General features: G+C 40.0%; 1 protein-coding gene across 10 annotated transcripts in view; it reads left to right on the top strand.

Annotated features, from left to right (window-relative positions):
- RBMS3 (RNA binding motif single stranded interacting protein 3) overlaps window positions 1-24,150 on the top strand; it is an 820,638-nt gene that overhangs the window by 778,989 nt on the left and 17,499 nt on the right. For 5 of the 10 annotated variants that reach the window (XM_040246332.1, XM_040246336.1, XM_040246341.1 and 2 more), the window contains 2 exons: window positions 7,146-7,226; window positions 9,901-10,028. In XM_040246332.1, coding sequence (XP_040102266.1) covers window positions 7,146-7,226; window positions 9,901-10,028 — 209 coding nt within the window. Of the gene's footprint in view, window positions 1-7,145; window positions 7,227-9,900; window positions 10,033-24,150 lie in introns of those variants that run through there. The other 5 variants (XM_040246337.1, XM_040246334.1, XM_040246339.1 and 2 more) reach the window with 1 other exon arrangement.

The raw sequence follows: 24,150 nt of genomic DNA, 5'->3' as shown, positions 1-24,150 counted from the left end.
TGAAAGACATTAGGTTATAGTTGTTTTTTTTTTTTCCTTCTTGTAATGTTTTTATCAATTTTTAATATAAGGAGTGTGCTAACTTCATAAGATTAGTGGAGAAGCGCTCCTCTTTAGTATTCTCTGGAAGAATTTATACAAGATTGGTACTATTTATTCCTTAAATGTTTGAAAAATTCTCTACAGAACCCAGTTGAAGCTGAAGATTTTCAGAATGTTTTGGATTTCTAATTCTTTTTTTTATATAAATGTAGAATGATGCAGATTTTTATTTCTTTTTGCATCCATCTTAATTGTGCTGTTCAGCAAATATGTGTCTTTTATCTCAGTTGTCAAATGTATTGGCATAAGTTTGCTCATAATATTCTTTACTATTTCTCTACTCACCTCCCCTCTCTACTAAGCCCAGGGAGTCTTTTATTCCTGCTACTCCACTGTGAATATGCTTTTATAGTTGCCTCCATTCTAGTTCCCAGTTTTTAATCTGACTTCCTTATCTTGATCTCCTGAGTGGTCTTTGTGGTTCACAAAATCTCTCTTATCTTTCTCTACATTTTGTGATACCTATCACACAAATAAAAGTTATTGAAAAGAGGGGAGGAAGGAATTCATATCAATACAGTTGTTTCAAGTTCAAGTTTTAAGACACAGTTTCTTAATCAGCTAAATTTCTACAGTATTCTCCTTTACTTTTATTGCTACCACAATGATCTGTGCACGTGCTCAAACTGAACGGGCCTTGGCTTTTTCCAGTACATTCATGAAGATTGCTTTTTCCACAGAGTTGAAGGCCTCCGTAGCCTGGGATCACGTGGGGATGACCGCTTCTCCCTGTGGTTCAGTGGGCAGAGTTTTATAAGCGCCCCCCACCCTTCAACACCCACACAAACCCTCCAAGGTTCTTCTTTGTCCCTTTCTTTGCTGTCTGGCAGCAATAAATGGGCCTCACTCCAGGTTCAACAATGACCATCTGTATTTTTTGTCAAAGTTTAATGCACACCTCTCTGGGTTATACTTAGTAACTGTTCTGGTGAACTGTATAGGATGATGTAGGCGATATACTCTGGGCTCCCATTTCTATCAAGCTCACTAACTGGTCTTTTCTCTCCTCTCCAGGCACTTTTACTTCTAGTAGGCGAAGTCTATGCTGCTATCTATATTCACATCTACCTAGTCTTTCGGGATAATTATTTTATCACTCATAGCTGTCTACTTTGTACCTCCACTAGTACTTTAAAAGTCAATAGGCTTTAAATTGATACTAACATAAAACATTACAAAAACGTACATTATCAGTGTTCTATGTGGGGACCCACTTCACTCGCCGTTTCATTGGCAGGAGTGGCAGAGCAGAGGAAAAGCTGAGCAGTGGACGTCCACGTCGGAGTCCATCCCTGATGTCCTCGTTAGTGGGTGGGGGCACTTTGCCTTTCAAGGAGACCCTCTTCAGCTCTCTTCCTCTCTGCAGACTGTCTCTCATCCTTCAAGTGACATGGAGACTTAGAAGACATTCCTAGAATTATACTCCAGGCAGCTTTTACTACTTAGCCAATGTAAGCAAGTGGAATGATACTAATTCTCTCCCCAGTTCTGAGATGACAGAATTTTGCAAATCCAAGCAGTGTAACTGTCGAACTCAGGTATTAGGAATACCTTGACCTAATGTAACTCTGTGCCTCCCCCAAGCCACTCAGACTATTCCCTTTATCCTCCAGCTTCTTTTGTGAAAGGAAACTTTGTATTAGATGGTCCCAACAGTGATTCATGCCTCAGGCTGTTAGCATCACCCAGTACCAATTTCTGCTTTCTCTGCGTAACTGCCTTCCCTCTATCCTTGTCAGTGACTATCTGAGTTTGATAAGACCTAAACAACTACTCTTGCTGAAGTTTGTTACACTGATTTTTTAATGTTATAGCAAGAACTGGCTCAGATGGTAAAGAATCCTGCATTGTGGGAGACCTGGGTTCTATCCCTGGGTCAGGAACATCCCCTGGAAGAGGAAAAGGCAACCCACTCCAGCATTCTTGCCTGGAGAATTCCATGCACATAGTCATAAAGAGTCAGACACCAATGAGCAACTAACTCTCACTTTACATAGAAAGGACTAGGTATACCCATTTAAGAACCTACATAATATAACAATAACTTCAAATGAGCAAGTTTGATTATTTTAGGAAATTTCAAAAATTGAAATATGGGAATTCCCTTTGCTGTATAAATAAGTAAAAGGAAAAGTTTGCCATCAGGAACTATATAAAACCTGCTAAAATTTTATTGTGCTTTGGGAAGGAAGTAAATCAGGGACTAAAAATTTGGAGTTTTCACTTTTTTGTTTCTTCAGAAATAACGAGTCCATAGTAACAGAAATATTTTGTTCTAAACTAAATAAGTAGAAACACAATTCCTCTCTAACTTCATCATTTTTTTCTCTCTTCATGTAACTCTCTTGGTGATGCAGTGTCTAGACTTCTTGGAACAAGTGATGCAGTCTGGAATTTATTCTGTGGGTTTGAAAATGACTATTTGGGTTTCCAGCATACGCCATGTGAAAACCCAGTGCTTTCAGAATATGTGAAAATCATCAACCTGTTTACCAAAAAAGAAGACTTATCCATGGAATGTCCAAACATTAAGCAGCCACCAAAAGGGAAATACATGGATTTATCCATTTATCTGTATCATCTCATTATAATATGGTTCCCATCAGCCATTGATTGTATCCAAGAAAAAAAGAAAAAGAAACACAGAATAATTTGTACTCATGAAAGAATTATGGAAGATATTTTCTAGTTTTTGAGAAAAACCAGTAAAGTAAATTAGCCTGAAGGATAGACATCCATTCTTGTTTTGGTTTTAATAAGTAGTCCACAGAAATGTATGAAGTCAAAAAGCAGAGTTTTTATATCACAGGTCCTTCTTAGGTTTTTGTCATTTATTAGCTGGATAAAAAGAAAGCAGTCTTAGGCACTGAGATCTAAACCATATTTGTGCAGCCTGCATTATCAATTATGACTGTAGTTTATCTTTGTTCTTAAGGAAACCAAACTGAATGCTTGCAGAGGAAGTTCAGAGGTATTTCCACCAGTTACCTAAAGCTGAGAGTTGGTCTTGCACATGGCTGTAGCCATTTCCTATAAGCTTCGGTCGCCTAATTTTACAAGTCTGTCACATCTTGAAGCTTTACCCTAGAAAATATATTTCTACCACAGAAAAGTTTTACTGCAAAAGTTTATCGAGAGATAATAATAGTCTTACAGAGTATAAAACTCTGTAGCTTTGACTTATTTAAAATAAGCCTGTCCCTAATTTTAAAACAACATTCTCCAGCTCTGTTAGATTTTCTGTGACACCAAAAAAAAAAAAGAGCAACCAGAAAGATTTCTCTTTTAAATAAAAAATACATGACACATTGAACTGAGCTGATTGCATTTATACTAAAAATTCTCTATAAGTTCTGTTCAGAAGAGCAGCATGAAGTTAAATTATGAAATAAGCAGAAGGGATAGTAGCTCTTCTAGAAGAAAAGTAGGTATTCAGAGTTTAAAGTGAAAATTAAAAATCTATGGAAATGAAATGACAATAAAATGTTAACCAAGGCATTATTATATTCTATATTTCTTAATTGGGACTCCAATTATTAAAGTTATTTTTTAAGTTGGCATATTACACATGGTCTGGGCTCCCCTGGTGGTTCAGATGGTAGAGAATACACATGCGGTGCACGAGACCTGGGTTCAGTCCCTGGGTTGGGCAGATCCCCTGGAGGAGGGCATGGCGACCCACTCCAGTATTCTTGCCTGGAGAATCCCCATGGAGAGAGGAGCCTGGCGGGCTACAGTCCATGGGGCCGCAAGGGTCGGACACTGCTGAGTGACTAAAGTACACACACAACAGTCATGATCTTAGGATTTTATTTCAAAAGTCGTGAAGTTGACTAAAAAGTGTGGACTCGATCCTACACCAACAGAACTGGAGTGCATTCACAGCGTATCCCAGCTTGTCAATATGTAAAGTGGGTGAGCCATCCTGCCTAACTCAGTGCTGTCCTGAAGAGAAGATGACTGAGAATTTAAACTATAAGCACTTCAGTTTTGGCTACTTTCATAACTTCATCAAATGCCATGGAAGGTGTGAAGCTTTACTGATTCCTTCTACTGAACAGAACAAAGCTGCATGATTTCAAGAAACTTATAGAAAAGAATCGCACAAGATACTTTCCACTAACTACACTGCTTGAGAACCCTAGTTTGGCACAAGAGGTCTGAAAGTGAGGTCGATTCTCATGTGAAGTCATGAATAGCGCTCTGTGTGGCTCCAGCCCATGTCCCTATGTCTAATTCACAGAAACTTCTTCTTAGTGATGTGGACCCTGGAGCGGGGTGGGTCAGGCAGTATCCAATGACACTGCCTTCTTATAAAAAGGACACCCACAGTCACTGATGACAATTGAAAAGTTTGGAATTACTACCTCTGGCATAAAAAATACCAAGATCAGTGAGGGAGTATCATTTGACTGTTGTGTTGTACCTCTTGGAAAACCGTGACCAAAGCATAGAACATGAGCCACAAAGAATATTAACTCCATCGGGAAAAATATATTCCCACTTTCTACACATCTACTAGGATTTTTGATATCTAATTAAAGAAACTTTTTCCAAAGTATATTCTTTAAAGTACTAGTTTTAAGCAAAAATCAATAGGTGCTAAAAAGTTTTAGAGACTGATTTAAAGTCTCCTTTCAGCAGGCTTCTATAAAACCTGATTTCTCAGAGTTTTAAAATTCTATGTCTACAGCAAAGAGAGCTTTCCAGATGACACTAGTGGAAAAGAATCCACCTGCCGATGCAGGAGATCCAAGAGACATGGGCTCAGTCCCTGGGTTGAGAAGATCCCCTGGAGAAGGAAATGGCAACCCTAGCCTCCAGTATTCTTGCTGGGAAAATCCCATGGACAGAGGAGCCTGGTGGGCTACAATCCATGGGGTTGCAAAGAGTCGGATACAACTGAGCACACACACAGTCATATCCAAGAGGCTACATTATGCAGAATTGCTCAAATGCACTGAAATACAGAAAGCTTTTTTCCCCCCAGCTGAGCTAACATTCTTAAAAAAAAAAAAAAGTGTAGGTAATAGTAAATTAAGAGATGCCTAAAACCTGTAGGTCATAAGCAAACCACCCATCTGAAATGGCCAAGGGACTGTTAGCTCCAACACTTTCTGGGACAGTTTTGTTGGCAAAGCAGACACTTGCCATGGGTGCTAGATATGAAATAATATTTGCTGAAATGCAACTCCAGAGGTCTGTATTTTTTTGAAAAATTGACAGCAGTTGGATCCCTGAGTAACTGCTTAAGGACACAGAGACAGTGATGAGCAGACTGGGCTAATGTATTTGTTTAAAAGTTATATGAACATTTTATAGGGATGGGGAAGTCTCTATACAAAATTCAGAATGATCAGTGGCTAAGAGGCACACAAGATGTGTAATTGGAAATGGAGGACTTTCTTCTCATAGCCTTTTTATTCAGCCACTGAACAGTTATTCTACTAAGTACCAGGCACAGCGTAGGGTGTTGGAAGATGCAAGCATGCGTAACACTTGGCCCATGCCTTTAGGAAAATGAGAGCCTGGACAATAGAAGTGTGATGAACTCTGTGAGAGCACAGAGAGTGGGGTGCAGAAATCTCTGATAATTTTCAGCTATGAAGCTAAATTAGTAATATCCCCAAACCTTGCAAACAGTTGTCCTTAGCCCAAATTACAAGGTTGTTTCTGTACTGATAGGAATTGCATGCAGTTGTTATCAGCAATAACACATGGATTTATGGGCAGCAGTTTGGCTTGTTTGATTTAGGGTTGCTTCACTAAGGTTGTCTCTATTTTCAACAAACAGAATTAGTAGGACAGTGCTCGTTTAGGGTGGAGAAGCATTTGTCGGGAGTTGCTCTATTTCTCCATGAATAGTAAACAATATCTGATGAGCCAATCTCCATTCAGATTATTTCCCTGGATTCAGAATTATCATGCCTCTTGGATACTGAAAGTACCTATCAATGCAGAACATTGTAATTTAGATTTTGCATATTTGTGGGTGCCCTTCATATGTGAACGTAGCGACTTTAGAAGAATAAAGAATCATGGGCTTTTTGTTTCCATAAGAATCGTTTCAATGAAACTGTGTTTTGACAAGCCTTGTTTTCATTAGATGATTCTGGCTCTGAAATTTTGTGATGATCAACTTTAGAAACTCAAAAATGTAGTTGATTTCATGGAAGATTCCATCCTCAAAAGAGTAGAACCTCAACTTGTCAGAGACTATGTGTATTAGAAACAGGAATATGGGCCACGCTTTGTGCTTACAGAGGTGGGCATATAATTTTTCTGCATCTTCAATTGTTTGTTGCCAAAATACATGTTATCCCCAACACATATTTTACTGAATCCTACAACTTAGTGAAAAATGATTGAACTATTGTATCATTCATTTAGATGAAGAAAATTTGGAGAATCAAAGGAGTGGAAAAGGAAATACTGTCAGTGACATGGAGTGGGGGGAGGAGAAAAAGGCAATTTCAACATGATCTGGAACACTATTTCCTTTATTTATATTATTTTTAAAAAAAGCTATCAAATGACAAAAGAATTGATAACATTTGCCAGTTGTGATTGTTGGTAGATAAGTATTTCTTACATTATCCCTCTATTTTATTTTAGTTAGAATTATTTTTCATAATATGATTTATTCATTCAACAAATAATCTGTTGAGAGCCTACTATGTGCTAGCAGTAAAAGGGAGAAAAAAAAAAAAAAACAGAGGTCATTCCTGCCCACCTGGCAGGCATTTGTGTTTTGGATGTGAAAGCGAGATGTCTGGGAGCTAATGTAGAATGTTCAGGACAACATGAGTGGGTGGGAAGAATGAACTTGTACTGATGTCGGAGAGGCGGGCTTCTGTTGGTTCTGAATCAATAAGAGATGGCTATTCTATACTGCTAGAAACTGCATTATTTTCGGTCAAAATAGACTTTTAAGTTTAATCACGCATTGGTGGGGGCCACACATGGAAAAGTCTTATGTGCTATCGCTGTTCTCACCGGCCGCATGCCCAAGTTCATCTGTCTCTCTCTTTGATTTCCTCCAGTACATGACTGCCGCGGCTCCTATGCAAGGGACCTACATCCCTCAGTACACGCCTGTGCCTCCGACAGCTGTTTCCATTGAAGTAAGTCCGTCTCTTCTTGCAGAACGAGGTTAGGACAGATAAATCTCAGCCTCATGCACCAGGGTCCACTGTAAACTCCCCAAATCCTTAGTTGTGATTTTTGTGCTACTTGAAATTTTGCAGTTGCAAGCTCACTCTGTGAAAGTATGGACTTTACTTGAACATGCCTTTGCCTTGCTTTGCACAGGACACAAGCAAATTTGGTATCCAGGTCTCAGAGGAATGCCATTTCTATGCTTAGAGAAAAGACCAAAGGTCCAATAACTACTCCATCAAATGTGAGCCACAAACAATCAGAAAGAGGAAGGGAAACATTTGAAGCCTTTTGAATAGGCCAGTTCTCTGATGCCCTGTTACTCCAAGGGTGCTCCCTAAACCAACATGAGCAGCACCACCTGAGAGCCTGTTAGAAATACAAACTTTCAGACTCTACCCAGATCTACTGAATTAGAATTTGCATTTTCACAAGAGCCCTTAAGGATCAAGGTACACATTAAAAATTAAGAGGGACTGGATTAGAGCACTGGTTCTCAAAATTTTCTGCATGTTGAAATTATTTCAAGATTAAAAAAAAAAAAATAGTGACACCTCAGTCCTATTGCCAGAGAGTCTGATGTGGTCCAGGGTGTGGACTAGACCTGAGAATTTTTAAAGGATGCCAGGTGATTCTTTTGTGTACCAAAGATGAAGGACCATTGCTCTCACCAGTGAACCTTGATGGGACTATGACATCTTACAGACAGTGGAGGAGAACTTGTACCACTCTGGTGGGTGCAGACCATGAGTGATAAAGTCATGTTGGCCTTGCTGGAAGATTTCTCCTCTCCTCTCTTTCCATTGGGTTGGATCTATTTCCTCTATACATTGTTTTACTGGACAGAGCCAGAAAGATAGGATAGGAGGGGCATAGAGCTCTGTGGACAGTGGTGAGAACTCAGAGGTATAGACGTCTCCCTGCTCCCAGCCCTCCTTCACCTTCCCCTGATGCACATTTGCTGTTACGGTCACAGTGGATGTCTTCCATCAGCTGGGACTCCTCTGGAGTGCAGCTGTTGCTGCCCCTCACGTTGGTACCACTCAATGCGGGAGACCACCGTGACTCCTCCAATCTCTGGAGCCACACAGATTAGGGGAAATTTTGAGAGACCAAACCGGATCTTTTCAAAATGTATGTTTGCTTGTCGGTGTGTTACCGATGTTTGCTAGTACCAGGATTTGGGAAGCACAGACATTTAAGAGGATAGTACCGCGTCATTTAGGAAACCAAGGAGGAACAACTTGTTAATCTTTTATGTGTTCCAGACCTATAGGCCCTTGAGAATGTTTCACTATTAAAGAGGTTTTAATTAGCTTTTCAGATTTTTGAGAGTATGTGATTAAAATATATGTTCTTTGCTAGATTTAGCTATCAAAACTCATCTAGGCCATGAGAAAAAATTATAAATCTAGACATCATTGGTAGCTTTAAGCATCAATGTCTGGCCACATATCTGCATCTCTCTATCTGTACACCAAATGTGTGTGCATATCTACAGAATTTGAGGTTTTTGAAGACTCTAAAACTAGGAGACACACTTGAGAGTATTGCTTATTTGAAACAGTCTAATTATATCAATAAATCTGAGATTTAAAAAGAAGTATATCAGTAAGAATTATATAAGTATATCCTGATATATTGCCTTGAGTTGTGCTTATAAAGGAAGGCACTGATTCATTTTCTATGTAAAAACACTCATTGAAAATTCACCAGTATTCATACAAGTCAATGCAGGTAGGAAACTCTGAAAACTGTATAATACCAAATAGTATATTAGGGGTGAAAAAATATTGAATTCATAAAAGGAGAATTTTCACATTTTGAGGAGCAATGTCAGGGAGCTTCTGTTAAGGACAGAACATTGATCAAAAGCCTGTATCTCTGCAGAAGTCCAAGGCTATAAGTACAGCCAGGAGAATGTATTCATATGGATTCCCTCCCTAGGCTGACTAACTACCAAACCTTTCTCAGAACCAAATGTAACTTCTGAGTGAGGACCAATTCAAGAAATCCATTCTTGTTGGCATCTGTGTGAAACGGAAGCCACCAAAAGGCTAAAGGAAGGAGCAAGTCAAAATTAAGGACGTTTCTTTTTCTGAAACCTCTAAATGAATCCCAGTTCATGTCAAGGAAAACAAAAGTAAATAAAACAAATCAAATTCCTTAAGGGAAAGCATATTTGACAATGTCCTTTTAGAAGAATTCCAAACCTGGATATAGAGTTTTATTAATAGTAAGGTCCATTGTTTTGCTGGATCGTAGAGACAGGGTAGAGAAATTTATTCCCAGGAAAATGCTCAAATGTAGAAGTTTTTATAGGAATTCTGCATGCTCTTTTTTAATTAAGGAATTATTATTTAGTGTGGCTATAGGCAACTGCAGCTTAAAAGTTCTAACTGCAGGCAAAATGATTTCTACAGGGTCTTCTGATGGCAAGTCTTCTTGGTCACACATGGAGGTAAATTCCACAAATGAGTTCTGTGGTTTTACTCCTAGTGTTTATTGTGGCTTTATGTAGCCGAGTGCAACTCTACGCAAGCCCAATGGCAGATAGCACAGGGAAATGCCCTGCAGTCCATCTGCAAGAAGCCCTTCTGCTCAAGCCAGTAAGGTTCTATGTCCTTGTTGCCTCCACAGGGTGTTGTGGCTGATACCTCTCCCCAGACAGTGGCACCTTCGTCCCAGGACACGAGTGGTCAACAGCAGCAGATAGCAGTGGACACAGCCAGCGAGCATGCATCTGCGTATTCCTACCAACAGTCCAAGTAAGTCCTGGCCATGCTAAACTCTGTCCCTCCAGGTCTGCCGTCTGGACTTCATCCTCTCATGTGGCATCTGCTAGCTTTAGCTGCAGTAGAGACCGTGCCAAACTTAGTGACAGGCATTCATTTAGTTCATGATTCTGTGGGTTGGCATTTGGGTGAACCTCAGGCAAATGCTTCTTCTGCTCTTGACTGGGCTTGTGTGAGCCTCTGGGCACAGCAGCTGGGAATCTTCACAGTTCTGCTTCTGGGCATCGGTCGTCTGATGGCTGTGGGATGGATACTATGGAGGAGGGTTCGCTGACCACGGAAGTCTCAGAATTCAGAGAACAGCAAGAGAGGGTGCCCGGATGACCAGCATGTTTTCAGACCCATAGGCCAAAGTAAATCATGTGGCCAACCCAAAGATAATGTAGGAATTCACTACCGAAAGGGAGGGGCATTGTAGCCATTTTTATAAAAAAAAATTCTATCATACATACTTTTGGAAGAACTGCAGTGTTCCCACTTGAAACACAGTGCGCCTGCACTGTGGTCTTGGTGCCATTCTTAAATGAAGACAGCAGCAAGAGTGCTTCAAGCTGACCCAGTAAAACAGTTTATGAAAATGAGTATGGAGAAATATAAAACCATATGGAGTAGAGATTCAGGAATTAAATGGTAAAGTAAAAATCAGGGATTCAGAATTACTGCTGACAAGACTTAAGTCACTTAGAAAGCCAAGTACGATTGGCTTTGTGTGGAGTATCATGGAGATGAAAAGTTGAGTGCTTTTGATGGAAACCAAAGGAAGTAACAGAACTTCCGTCTCTCTACAGAAGTTCTCTCATGATAACTGTTCTACTTTGTAGGTAATGGTCAAAGCCCTGGTGAATAGATAATTCCCAAAGACTCTTCCTCTTTGCAGAAGAGTGGTGCAAATGAGTGGTGCTCATTTCTTGATCATAAGTTTTCTTTCCTCTCAATTCACATTTAGCGATTTGTTTGTTGTTAAAAGATTTAATCACGTTAATGGCACCTTCTGTATGTGGTTTCACTTCTAAAGTGGACCCTCTAAATTAAATGTGCTAGAGGAACAGTCCCCGATCTTTCTGGCACTGGAAACTGGTTTTGTGGAAGACAGTTTTTCATGGACTGAGGAGGGGCGGTGAGGGGGTGGTTTGGGGATGATTGAAGTACATTTACTGTGTATTTTATTTCTATTATTATCACACTGTCATATATTTACACAACTCACCATAATGCAAAATCAGTGACAACCCTGAGCTTGTCTTCCTGCAACTAGACGGTCCCTTCTGGGGCAATGGGGAATGGCTGTAAATACAGATGAAGCTTCGTTTGCCACTCACCTATTGCTGTGCGGACTGGTTCGTAACAGACCATGCACTAGGACGAGTCTGTGACCTGGGGGTTGAGGACCCTGGTGCTAGAATATGACTTAACCTTACAAATACAAGGTATTACTTTATCATTACTGCTACTACTACTATCAATATTATATACTGATTTATATATATAGACATAAAACTTTCAGGAAATACCTATAGTGAATAATGCATTTGGATTTTTTATTAGGTTTTTTATTTTATATTGCAGTATAGTTGAATGATAATGTGTTAGTTTCAAGTGTACAGCAGAATGATTCAGTTTTACTTACACATATATCTGTTCTTTTCCAAATTCTTTTCCATTTAGGTTATCACAGAATATTGAGTAGATCTCCCTATGCTATACAGTAGGTCCTTGTTCCTTATCTGTTTTAAATAGGTATATGTATATGTCCATACCAAACTCCCAATTTATCCCTCCCCCTGCCCCCATTTTCCCCTTTGGTAACCATAAGTGTACTAAGTCTGTGGGTCTGTTTCTGCTTTATAAATAGGTTCATTTTTTATCATTTGTTTAGATTGTGCTAAACTACATCACATGCTATTTGCCTTTCTCACTCTGACTTGCTTCACTTAGTATGGTAATCTCCAGTTCTGGCATGTTGCTGCAAATAGTTTTTTTCCATCTTTTTAATAGCTGGGTAATGTTCCATTGTGTATATATATCCATCTTCCTTATCCCTTCATCTGTAGATGGACATTAAGGTTGCTTCCGTGTCTTAGCTATTCTAAGCAGAGCTGCAGTGAACACTGGGACACATGTATATTTTTGAACCATGCTTTTCTCTGGATATAAGCCCAGGATAGGGATTGTTGGGTCATATGGTAGTTCTGTTTTTAAAGAAATAGCCATATTGTTTTCCACAGTGGCTGTATCAATTTACATTCCCACCAAGAGTGTAAGAGGGTTTTCTTCACACCTTCTCCAGCATTTATTGTTTCTAGACTTTTGATGATGGCCATTCTGCCAGATGCGAGGTGATATTCATTGTAGTTTTTATTTGCATTTCTCTAATAATGAACAATGTTGAGCCTCTTTTCATGCGCCTCTTGGCCATCCATCTGTCTTCTTTGGAGAAACACCAATGTAGGTCTTCTGCACATTTTTTGATTGGGTTGTTTTGTTCTTTTTTATATTGAGCTGCATGAGCCATTTATATACTTTAGAAATTAATCCCTTTTTGGCCACATCATTTGTAAATATTTTCTCTCATTCTGTGCATTGTCTTTTTATTCTGTTTATGGTTTACTTTGCTGTGCAAGAACTTTTGAGTTTAATTAAGTCCCATTAAACCATCACAGTTCAATATTGGAAGATTGTACCTTTCTAAGAATTTGTCCATTTTTTCTAGGTTGTCCATTTTATTGGCATATAGTTGCTTTATTTATATTTGCTTTTTACACCTGTTATTTTAGGAGATGGATCAAAAAAGATATTGCTGCAATTTATGTCTGAATGTTCTTCCTATACTTTCTGCTAAGGGTTTTATAGCATACAGTCTTACATCTCTGTTTTTAATCCATTTTGAGTTATTTTTGTGTATGGTATTAAATAATGTTCTAATTTTGTTCTTTATATGTAGCTGTCCATTTTTCCCAGCATCATTTATTGAAGAGACTGTTTTTTACCCGTTGTAAAGCCTTGCCTCCTTTCTCATAGATTAATTGATCAAAAGTGCATGGGTTTACTTCTGGGCTTTCTCTCCTGTTCCATTGATCGACATTTCTGCTTTTGTGCCAGTATCACTCTGGAGCTGTGCAGTATAGTTTGAAGTTAGGGAGCCTGATTCCTCCAGCTTCTTTTTTCTTTCTCAAGGTGGCTTTGACTACTTGGGGCCTTTTATGTCTCCATACAAGTTTTAAGATTTTTTGTTCTAGTTCTATAAAAATGCTATTGATAATTTGATAGGCATGGCATTGAATCTGAAGATTGTCTTGGGAAACATAGTGATTTTGACAATATTGACTCTTCCAATTCAAGAACATGGTGTGGTTGTGTATATATATATATATATATATATCTTCAACTGTTAATGTCATCCTCAATATCTTTCATCAAAGTGATAATAGGTTTTGGAGTACAGGTCTTTTGCTTCATTAGGTAAATATATTCCTAGGTATTTTATTATTTTTGATGTGATGGTGAAAGGAAGTGTTTCCTTAATTTCCCCTTCTGATCTTTCCTTATTAGTGTATAGGAATGAAACAGATTTCTGTGTATTGATTTTGTATTCTACTTTAATGAAATCACTGATGAGCTTTAGTAGTTTCCTGATAAAATCTTTAGGAATTTCTGTGTTTAGTTTCATCTTATCTGCAAAGATTGATAGTTTCACTTATTTTCTAATGTGGATTCCTTTTATTTCTTTTGATTCTCCGACTAGTATATCTACAACTTCCAAAATCTGTGGAATGAAAGTGATGAGAGTGGACATCCTTTTCTTGTTACTGATCTTAATGATGAGAAACTGAAAACATTTCCTCTGAGTATGATGTTAGCAGTAGGTTTGTCATCTATAGACTTCATTATGTTGAGGTATGTTTCCTCTATGCTCACTTTCTGCAGAGTTTTTATCATAAATGGGTGTTGAATTTTGTCAAAATCTTTTCTGTATCTATTGAGATGATCATATGGTTCTTATTCTTCAATTTGTTGATTGATTTGCATATATCAAAGAAACCTTGAAACCCTAAGATAAATCCCACTAGATCCTGGTTTATGACCTTTTAATATATTGTTGGATTCAGTAGGCTATCTAGTATTTTGTTTATGATTTTGCATCTATGTTCATCAGTGATATGGGCCTGTAATTTTCTCTTTTTATGGTGGTATTATCTGGTTTTGATATCAGGGTGATGGTGATATCATAGAGTGAGCTTGGGAGTGTTCCTTCCTCTGCAATTGTTTGGAATAGTTTCAGAATAGCCATTATGTTTTCTATAAATGTTTGATACAATTTGCTGGTGAAGTCATCTGGTTCTGGACTTTTGTTTCTTAAGAGTTTTTTAGTCACAGTTTCAATTTCAGTACTTATGATTGGTCTGTTCATATTTTCAGTTTCTTCATGGTTCAATATAGGGAGATTGTACCTTTCTAAGAATTTGTCCATTTCTTCCAGGTTGTCCATTTTATTGGCATATAGTTGCTTATGGTAGTTGCTTATCCTTTGTATTTCTGTGGTATCCACTGTAACTTCTTCCTTTTTGATTGTAATTTTATTGATTTGAGCCCTCTTTGTTTTTTTCTTGATGAGTCTAACATTTTATCAGTTTTGTTTATCTTTTCAAATATTGTTTCATTTATTTCTCCTCTGATCTTTATGATTCCTTTCCTGCTACTAACTGTGGATTTTGTTTGTTCTTTCTCTAGTTGCTGTAGGTGTAAATTTAGGTTGTTTCAGAATTTTCTTTTTTCTTGAGGTAAGATTGTATTGCTATAAACTTCCCTCTTAGAAATGCTTCTGTTATGTCCCATAAGTTTTGGATAAAACTTTGTTTTTATTGTCATTTGTGTTTATATATTATTTCCTCTTTGATTTCTTCAATGACCCTTTGGTTGTCTGGTAACATATTGTTTAGTCTCCATATGTTTGTGCTTTTTTTTATAGTTTTTAACTATAATTTATTTCTAATATCATAGTGTTTTGGCAAGAAAAGATGCTTGATAGGATTGATTTTCTTAAATTTACCGAGGCTTGATTTGTAGCCCAATATGTAGTCTATTCTGGAGAATGTTTCATGTGGAGTTGAGAACTGTATTCTGCTGCTTTTGGAAGGAATGCCCTATAAATATCAGTTAAGTCCATCTGGTCTAATGTGTCACTCAAGGTTTTTGTTTATTTATTGATTTTCTGTCTGGATGATCTGTCCACTGAAGTAAGTAAGGTGTTAAAGTCCCCCACTATTATTGCACTATTGTCAATTTCCCCATTTATGGCTGTTAGCATTTGCCTTATATATTGAGGTACTCTGAAGTTGGATACATATATATTTACAAGTGTTACATCTTCTTGGATTGATCCCTTAAACATAATGTAGTACCTTCCCTATCTCTTATAATGCTCTCATAATACTTATAATACTTATACTTACTTATAACACTTATAATACTTATAATACTCCTTTTATAATACTTATAATACTCTCATAATACTTATACTTACTTATAACACTTATAATACTCTCATAATACTTATGATACTCTTATAATACTTGTAATACTCTTATAATACTTACAATATACTTATTATGACCTCTTATAGTACTTATGAGTATTTCCGCTCCAGCTTTCTTTGGACTTCCATTTGCGCTGAATACCTTCTTACATCCTCTCGCTCTCACTCTCTGTGTGTCCCTAGTCTGGAGTGGGTGTCATGTACACAGCACATCTGTGGCTCTTATTTTTGTGTTCATCCAGTCAGTCTGCTTCTTTTGGTTGGAGCATTTAATCTATCCACAGTTAAGGTAATTATCAATGTGCATTTTCCTATTGCCATTTTCTTAATTGTTTCAGATTTACTTTTGTGGGTCCTCTTTCTTCCCTTCTTTTATTCTTCTGTGATTTGATGACTATCTTTAGTGTTGTGTTTAGGTTGCTTTTTCTTTTTTGCATCTCTGTTGTAGTTTTTTGGTTTGCAATTCCCATGACGTTTTGATACAGCAGTCTATTATATATACCAGACTGTTTTAAGTTGTTTCTCTTTTAATTTCAAATACATTTCCAGTATCCTGCATTTGTGTCCTTTTCACAATTGCTGGTTTTGATATATTTGTGTGTGGATGATTTCCTAACTTTCCTGCTGAGTGAGTAAAGTCACTCAGTTGTGTCCAGCTCTTTGCAGCCCCATGGACTGTAGCCTGCCAGGCTCCTCTATCCATGGAATTTTCCTGGCAAGGATACTGGAGTAGGTTGCCATTTCCTTCTCTAGGGGATCTTCCTGACCTAGGAATCAAATCTGAGTCTCCCACACTGCAGGCAAACTCTTTATCATCTGAGCCACCAGAGAAGCCTTAACTTTCCTGTATGTTACCCTTTATCCAAGGCTCTTTCACTCACAGTTTTCTTGTTTCTAGTTGTAGGCTTTTCTTTTCCACCTAGAAAAGTGCCTTTAGCATTTAAGACTTATTTGGTGGTGAATTCTCTGAGTCTTTACTCGTGTGTACAACTGTTGACTTCTCCACCGAATCTGCATGAGAGCCTTGCTGGATAGAGTGCTCTCGGTTGTAGGGTGTTTTTCCATTCATCATGCCACTTCCTTCTGGCCTTCAGAGCTTCTGCCAGAAAATCACCTGATAGCCTTATGGAGGTCCCCTTGTATGTTATTTGTTGCTTTTCCCATGTTGCTTTTAATAACTCTGTGTTGAATTTTTGTTAGTTTGATTACTATGTGTCGTGGCATGTTCCTCCTTGGGTTTATCCTGTATGGGACTCTCTGCACTTCCTGAACATGGGTGACTGTTTCCTTTCCCATGTCAGAGAAGTTTCCAGCTATAATCTCTTCAAATATTTTCTCGAGTTCACTCCCTTTCTTCTTCTTCTCAAACCCCTATAATGCAAATGTTGGTGCATTTTGTTGTCCCAGAGCTCTCCGATACTGTCCTCTTTGCTTCTTATTCTTTTTTCTTTGTTCTGTGGCAATGATCTCCACTCTATATTCCAGCTCACTTATTTGTTCTTCTGACTCAGTTATTCTTCTAATCATTCCTTCTAGTGTATTTTTCATTTTAGGTATTGTATTGTTCATCTCTGTTTCTTGTTTAAATCTTTTCTTTATTAAAAATTTCTTGTATCTTCTCAGTCTGTGCCTCCATACTTTTGAGGTTTTGTATCTTTACTGCTGTTACTCTGAATTCTTTTTTAGGTAGATTGTCTATCTCCTCTTCATTTAATTGTTCTTTTGGGGCTTTGGGGGATTTATCTTTTTCCTTCATCTGTGGTTTATTTCTCTGTCATCTGATTTTTGTCTAAATTTTTGTGTTTGTGGTCTCCTTTCCACAGACTGCAGGATTGTAGTTCCTCTTCCTTCTGGGGTCCGTCCACTAGTGGGTAAGGTTGGTCCAGGGGCTTGTATAGTCATCCTGGTGGGAATGATTAGTGCCTGCCCTCTGGTGGCTTGAGCTGGGTCTTATCCCTCTGGTGGGCAGGGCAGTGTCAAGAGATGTGTTTGAGGTGGCTGTGAGCTCAGTAAGACTTTAGGCAGCCTTTTTTTTTTTTTTTAACCTTTTATGGAAATTTTTTTCTTAATATATCTATTTTATTGAAATATAGTTGACTTACAGTATTTCAGGTGCACAGCAAGGTGATTCAGTTATACACATACACATATAGTATTTATTTTCCATTATAGGTTACTACAAGATATTAACTACAGTTCCCTGTGCTATACAGTAAACCTCTGTTGCATATCTTTTTTAATTAGAAATCTAGCATTCTGTTCATACTAACTCAAGCAAGGGGAATCAAAATGTCATAAATTGAGACAAAATTAATAAGTTCTCTCTATATATATATTATACATATTATTATATATATAAATATACACAAAGTTCTACTACACTTAATAAAGGCTTGAAAAAGAACATAAAAAGAAAAGAAGACGGGGAAATTGGAACACATAAACTAAATGAAATGGGAGTTCTGAATACAAAATAGAAAAAGTGAAACAAACTAGACACAAGTAAAAGATCATCATAATAGTTCAGTTGTTTTTAAACATGGCTGCTCATTAGAACCGAGAAGGCAATGGCACCCCACTCCAGTACTCTTGCCTGGAAAATCCTATGGATGGAGGAGCCTGGTGGGCTGCAGTCCCATGGGGTCGCTAAGAGTCGGACACGACTGAGCGACTTCACTTTCCCTTTTCACTTTCATACATTGGAGAAGGAAATGGCAACCCACTCCAGTGTTCTTGCCTGGAGAATCCCAGGGACGGTGGAGCCTGATGGGCTGCCGTCTATGGGGTCGCACAGAGTCGGACACGACTGATGCAACTTAGCAGCAGCTCATTAGAAACACATCTGGAGCTCTGGGGGGGAAAAAATCATTACCTAGCCATTTTTATTTTTTAAAAAATTCCAAGATAATTCTGATATGCATCTAGACTTTAAAAATGGATTACAGGTTTTCTATGAAATGGTACTTTTGGTGATATAGAGTTCTATTATTTTTCTGTTGACCAACCATGATATAATGGTATTGAGTAATAGCTCTATAATCACAATAGTAAAATACTGTTTATCAGTTTTTAAAATCAATAGCCAGATAAAAAAAGTGAAATATAATTACAATTGCAAGCCATAATGGGAACATGATAAATTTAACAGTATAAAATAATCACATACAATTGGAGGGGCCAAGCAGAGTGATGTGGTCAGTGGAATTTCATACATGCGCATATTTTCATCTTCCCAGCCAGCCTATATCTTTTGGTTGGTGCATTTAACCCATTTACATTTCAGGTAATTATTGATATGTACGATGCTATTACCATTTTCTTTGGGGGGGGTTTATTTTCTGTCGGTCTTTTCCTTGTCTTGAGTCTCCTGCCTACAGAAGTTCCTTTAGCATTTGTTATAAAGCTGGTTTGGTGGTGCTGAATTCTCTTAACTTTTGCTTGTCTGGAAAACTTTTGATTTCTCCATCAAACCTGAATGAGAGTCTTGCTGGGTAGAGTATTCTTGGTTGTTGGTTCTTCCCTTTCATCACTTTGAATATATCCTGCCATTCCCTTCTGGCTTGTAGAGTTTTTGTTGAGATCAGCTGATAGCACGATGGGAGTTCCTTTGTATGTCATTTGTCATTTTTCCCTTGTTGCTTTTAATGTTTTATTCTTATCTTTAACTTTTGTCAGTTTGATTACTATATGTCTCGGTGTGTTCCTCCTTGGGTTTATCCTGCTTGGGACTTTCTGTGCTTCCTGGACTTGGTTGACTATTTCATTTCCCATGTTAATGAAGTTTTCAGCTATTACGTCTTCAAATATTTTCTCAGTTCCTTTTCTCTCTCTCTTCTCCTTCTGAGACCCCTGGAATATGACTATTGGTCCGTTTAATGTTGCCCCGGAGGTCTTTTAGGTTGTCTTCATTTCTTTTCATTCTCTTTTCTATATTCTGTTCTGCAGCAGTGATTTCCAACGTTCTGTCCACTGGGTCACTTATCTGTTCCACTGGCTGGGTTATTCGGCTATTGATTCCTTCCAGTGTATTATTCATCTCTCTTTGTCTCTTTAGTTCTTCAGTAAACATTTCTGCATTTTCTTCATTGTTTTCCAAAGATCCTGGGTCATCTTCACTATTATCATCCTGAATTATTTTTCTGGAAGGTTGACTATCTCTTCATTTAGTTTTTCTGGGGTTTTATCTTGTCCCTTCCTCTGGGGCATAATGGTCTGCTTTTTCACGCTGATTAACTTTCTGTAATGTGGTTTTGTTTTAGTCACTGTTGGGACTGTGGTTCCTCTTGCTTCTGTCTACCTTCTGATGGAGGAGGCTAAGAGGCTTGTGTAAGCTTTTTGATGGGAGGGACTAGTGGTGGGAAAAACTGGGTCTTGCCCTGGTGGGCAGGACATTGCTCAGTAAAGCTTTAGTCCAATCATCTGCTGATGAGTGGGGATATGCTCCCTCCCTGGTAGTTTTCTGGCCTGAGGCCACCCAAGCCCAGGGTCTGTAGTGTCTATGGTAGGGTTGATGGTGACCTCCAAGAGAGCTTATGCCAAGAGGGACCTTCCCAGACTGCTGCTGCCAGTGCCCTGATCCCCATGGGGAGCCCCTGTGGACCCAGGCTTCCACAGGAGACCCTCCAACATTAGCAAGTAGTTCTGGTTCAGTCTGCTGTGAGGTCATTGCTCCTCTCCTCTGGGTCTTGGTGTGCACAAGATTTTGCTTGTGTTCTCTGAGACTAGAGTCTCCATTTCCCTCAGTCCTGTGGAAGTCCTATAATCAAATCCTGCTGGCTTCAAGGTCAGATTTCCGGGAAAGTCCCAGTCCCTCGGTCGGATCCCTAGGCTAGGAAGTATGATGTGGGGTTCAGGACCTTCACACTAGTGGGAGAACTTCTTTGGTATTATCGTTCTCCAGCTTGTGGGTCACCCACTGGGCAGGTATAGGATTTGATTTTGTTGTGATTATGCCCCTCCTGCCATCTCACTGTGGCTTTTTTGTCTTTGGACATGGGGTATCCTTTTTTATTGGGTTCCAGCATCTTCCTGTCAATGGTTGATCAACAGCTAGTTGAGATTTTGGTGCTCTTGCAGTAGGAGATGAGAGCACACCCTTCTGCTCCACCATGTTGAACCTGAGGTCCAGCCTGTCTTCTGATGGGTGGAGCTGTGTTCCTGCCTTGCTGAGGCTTTCCAGCTCTGGAGCATGCAGGCTGTTGGGTGGGGCCAAGTCTTTGTGCTGATACAGGGATCTCTGGGAGAGTTCATGCTGATCAGTATTCCCTGTGGTCTCTGCTGTGGTGTCCTTGCGCCCACAGTGAGCTACAGCCAACCATCACCTTCCCAGGGGGCCCTCCAAGATTGTGAGTAGGTCAAGTCCAGGCTCCTGTGGAGGTAGTGCTCTGCGTGAATTCCAGTGCACGTGGCTCCTTGTGTGCTTCCTCCAAGAGTGCAGTGTCTCTTTCCCTCCGCCCCATAGAGCACCTTGATTCAAGCCCTGCTGAACTTCATGCTCGGGGGTTCTTGCTCTAAACTTCTGACATGAGATCCTCAGACTGTCTTGGAGGGCTATTTTTATGATGGAACTTCCATGTATAGCCTTCGTGGGTTTAATATTTGTTGGTGCAAATGCTGTTTTTGGTTTGGATATCTGCTACCTCTTTCCTCAGGGTGTGCTGACTGATGTGGTGTCCAGAGGCTGTACTGGATGTTGAGCAGAGCTTTCCCTTTGGTCTGTGGTTGCTTGCTTTCCCTTTCCCTGTGCTCAGGGGCAGGGTCTGCTCCCTAGTGGTTGGAGTGTTTCTGACCTCAGTACATGGTAGGCAGGATTGGCGCTCTCCCAGCACTTGGGAAGAAAACACTTAGTATTCCTCCATTGAAGCTGTTCACGTGTGGGTGTGATCTCTGTGTCACCTGTCTGAGCTCAGATTACCCTGTTGTTGGCACGACTCAGCCCCACATTACCCATGTGTGTGAAGGCAGTTTGCCCCCGGTGTCTCTCAGGCATTGTTTTTCACCAGGCCACCAGTGTGGATCAATCAAAATCAGGTCCCGGGACTGCAATGATAATGTATCTGGACCTGCCGGGGGGGTGTGGAGGCAGCTCAGACTCTGGCCCAACTCCCACGTGCAATGTGCCCACAAAGTCCACAGCTGCAAAAGCTAGGCCCATCTCTGCTACAGAGACACTCACTGTCTGCTCAGCTGTTCCACAGGAGCTGAATTTACACAGTTGGCAACAGGGGTGTAAATTCATGGTCCGTGCAGCCATGAAGAGAGACTTCAGCTCTCCTTCATTGCACTGTGCCTGGAGCTCATCCGTGGTTTCAGCCCCACCTCTGCATGTGTGCCACCCACAGGCCTCTGGTCCCAAAGCTGCCCCAGAGCCTGCCCAGCTGGAGCCCTTCCTGGTGCCCTAGGGAGGCAAGGGGCAGCACGTGGGAAGAGAGGTAGCCCTGCTGTTTGCGCTTCAACAATGCTGCCTCCCATCTATGGCTGTGCAGTCTTCCTCTCTGAGCATCCCTGGCCGTGGCTTCCTCAGTCTCATCCCCGCAGACTGTCCCCGCAGCCTACAGCTGTTCCCTCCGCAGGTCTCTTTCTAAACCCCGCAGTTCCAGCCCCCGTCTGCACCAGCATGTCTAAGTACATGCTTAATGGGTTAAGCACATGCACCACATGTCTAAGTACGGGGCATGCAGGGCTCTGATACAGACCATCCCTGCAAGCCTCACTCTGTCCTGCCTGCCACAGCCTGGTTGCTGCACTCTCCTCCAAGACCCAAAGCTCCCCTCTGTCCCAGCTGGTCTCCCCACCAGCGAGAGGGCGTCCCAGGTGTGGGAGCCTCTCCTCTCCTTCAGGTTCCCACCCAGTTCTCCAGGCATCGCCCTTACCCTGTTTAGTGTCTGAGGTCTTCTGCTAGAGTTCAGCAGGTGCTCTGTGAGACTTCTTTCCATTTGTAGATGTATTCTTTATGCATTTGTGAGGAAAGTTGAACTCCATATCCTCCTAATCCTCTGCCATCTTGACGCTCCCCCCACCCCGTAATTTAATTTAAAATATCTTTAGACATTACGGTGTGAAATGTATGTGCAATGGGTTAAGCTACTTTTCAGGGGCACTCAGACACCCTAATCAGAATTTCACACCCCACAGGAGGTCAGCTTTCATTTAATGAGAAAGGCCAGAGGTTTGTACAAGTATTTTAAACTACCCATATCTCAATTAGCATAATGATTGTTAGAAATGAGTTGCCTGATGAAAGCAGTGCCATGTTAATTAGCATAATGAAACTGGAAATGAGCTCCATTTGTGAGATTCAGAATATTCAAGATAACATGAATTGGCTACGGTAGTTTAAGGATGCTCTCCACTCAACCCAGGAAAGATGGAGTAAGGATGCAGGGAAACTTGCAGCCTGTACCATTAGGGATGCTGCTTGTGGCTTAGCCTCAAAACAAGTCTGTCATAAAGCAGATTTCTCTATAGGGAAAATACAGTCCCACCTCTAAAAAAATGGTCAGCAGGCAAACCCCCCCATGTTTCTTGTGACTGTCCAGAACCTCTTCTCCCTGCTGAGTAAGTCAGCTTTAGCTGCCCCCATTTTTCATGATCACTGTGTGATGCAACAGGAGTTGGGGGGGAGGGGTGTCTCTGCCCAATCCAGAGAGAACACCTCTCCCTCTGAGAAATTCTAGCGAGAGTCTCCCTACCCACCTCCATCCTAGACCCAGTTTCACCCCCAGTATCGCTCATCATGCCAGATGCCCGTGCCCTCAAGAGTTTACATTATAACGTGGGAAACTGAGGCTGGAGTGTGGTGAAGTAGCTGGATGAATTATAGGAGATAAAGTCCAACAGGCCAACTTTCATACGCCTTTGGGCCTTGGATATGTAGCTTTGTGTACATCAAGTGTTCTCAGTTTTATTCTAAGAGAGCTACAAAACCCCTGGAGAGTTTGAAGAAAAGGAAGGATGGAATTTGACTGATATTAGATGACTCCTGCTTCAGGTTCCCACCTCCAGATTTTTGAACTTCCTGTTTCCTCTACCTAGAATGCTTTTCCTCTAAGACTCTCCTAGATTAGCTTATAATTGTCTTTCACAAGCAGACCTATATGAGAGACCTTCCCTGATACCAAATATTAGGTATTTATCCAGCCACTTTCTATCAGAGAATACATTTTTTAAAAATATTCTACTTTGAGATTCTTTTCCTTTTTGATGATTTGCTAATTGATCCATTGATTGTGAGTCTACTCCTAGTAGGAGATAAATTCCAAGAGGATGGGGGAGGCATCTGCTTCTTTCAAGGCTCTTTCCTTAGCATCAGGAATATTGCCTTTTACATAGTAAGCACTCAGTCAAGAATTGTTGATTGGATAAATAAAGGTGTCATTTTCATTTACCCAGACATCATCAAACTGTTAACAAGTGTGTGTGTATGTGTGTGTGTTTGTGTATGTGTTAGTCACTCAGTCATGCCTGACTCTTTGCTATTCCATACACTGCAGCCCACCAGGCTCCTCTGTCCATGGGATTTTGCAGGCAAGGATACTGGATTGGTTTGCTGTTTCCTTCTGC

The sequence above is a fragment of the Oryx dammah genome, unplaced genomic scaffold, assembly GCF_014754425.2.
Source record: "Oryx dammah isolate SB20612 unplaced genomic scaffold, SCBI_Odam_1.1 HiC_scaffold_9, whole genome shotgun sequence".
Classification (NCBI taxonomy): domain Eukaryota; kingdom Metazoa; phylum Chordata; class Mammalia; order Artiodactyla; family Bovidae; genus Oryx; species Oryx dammah.
This window is presented reverse-complemented; position numbering and strand designations above follow the sequence as displayed.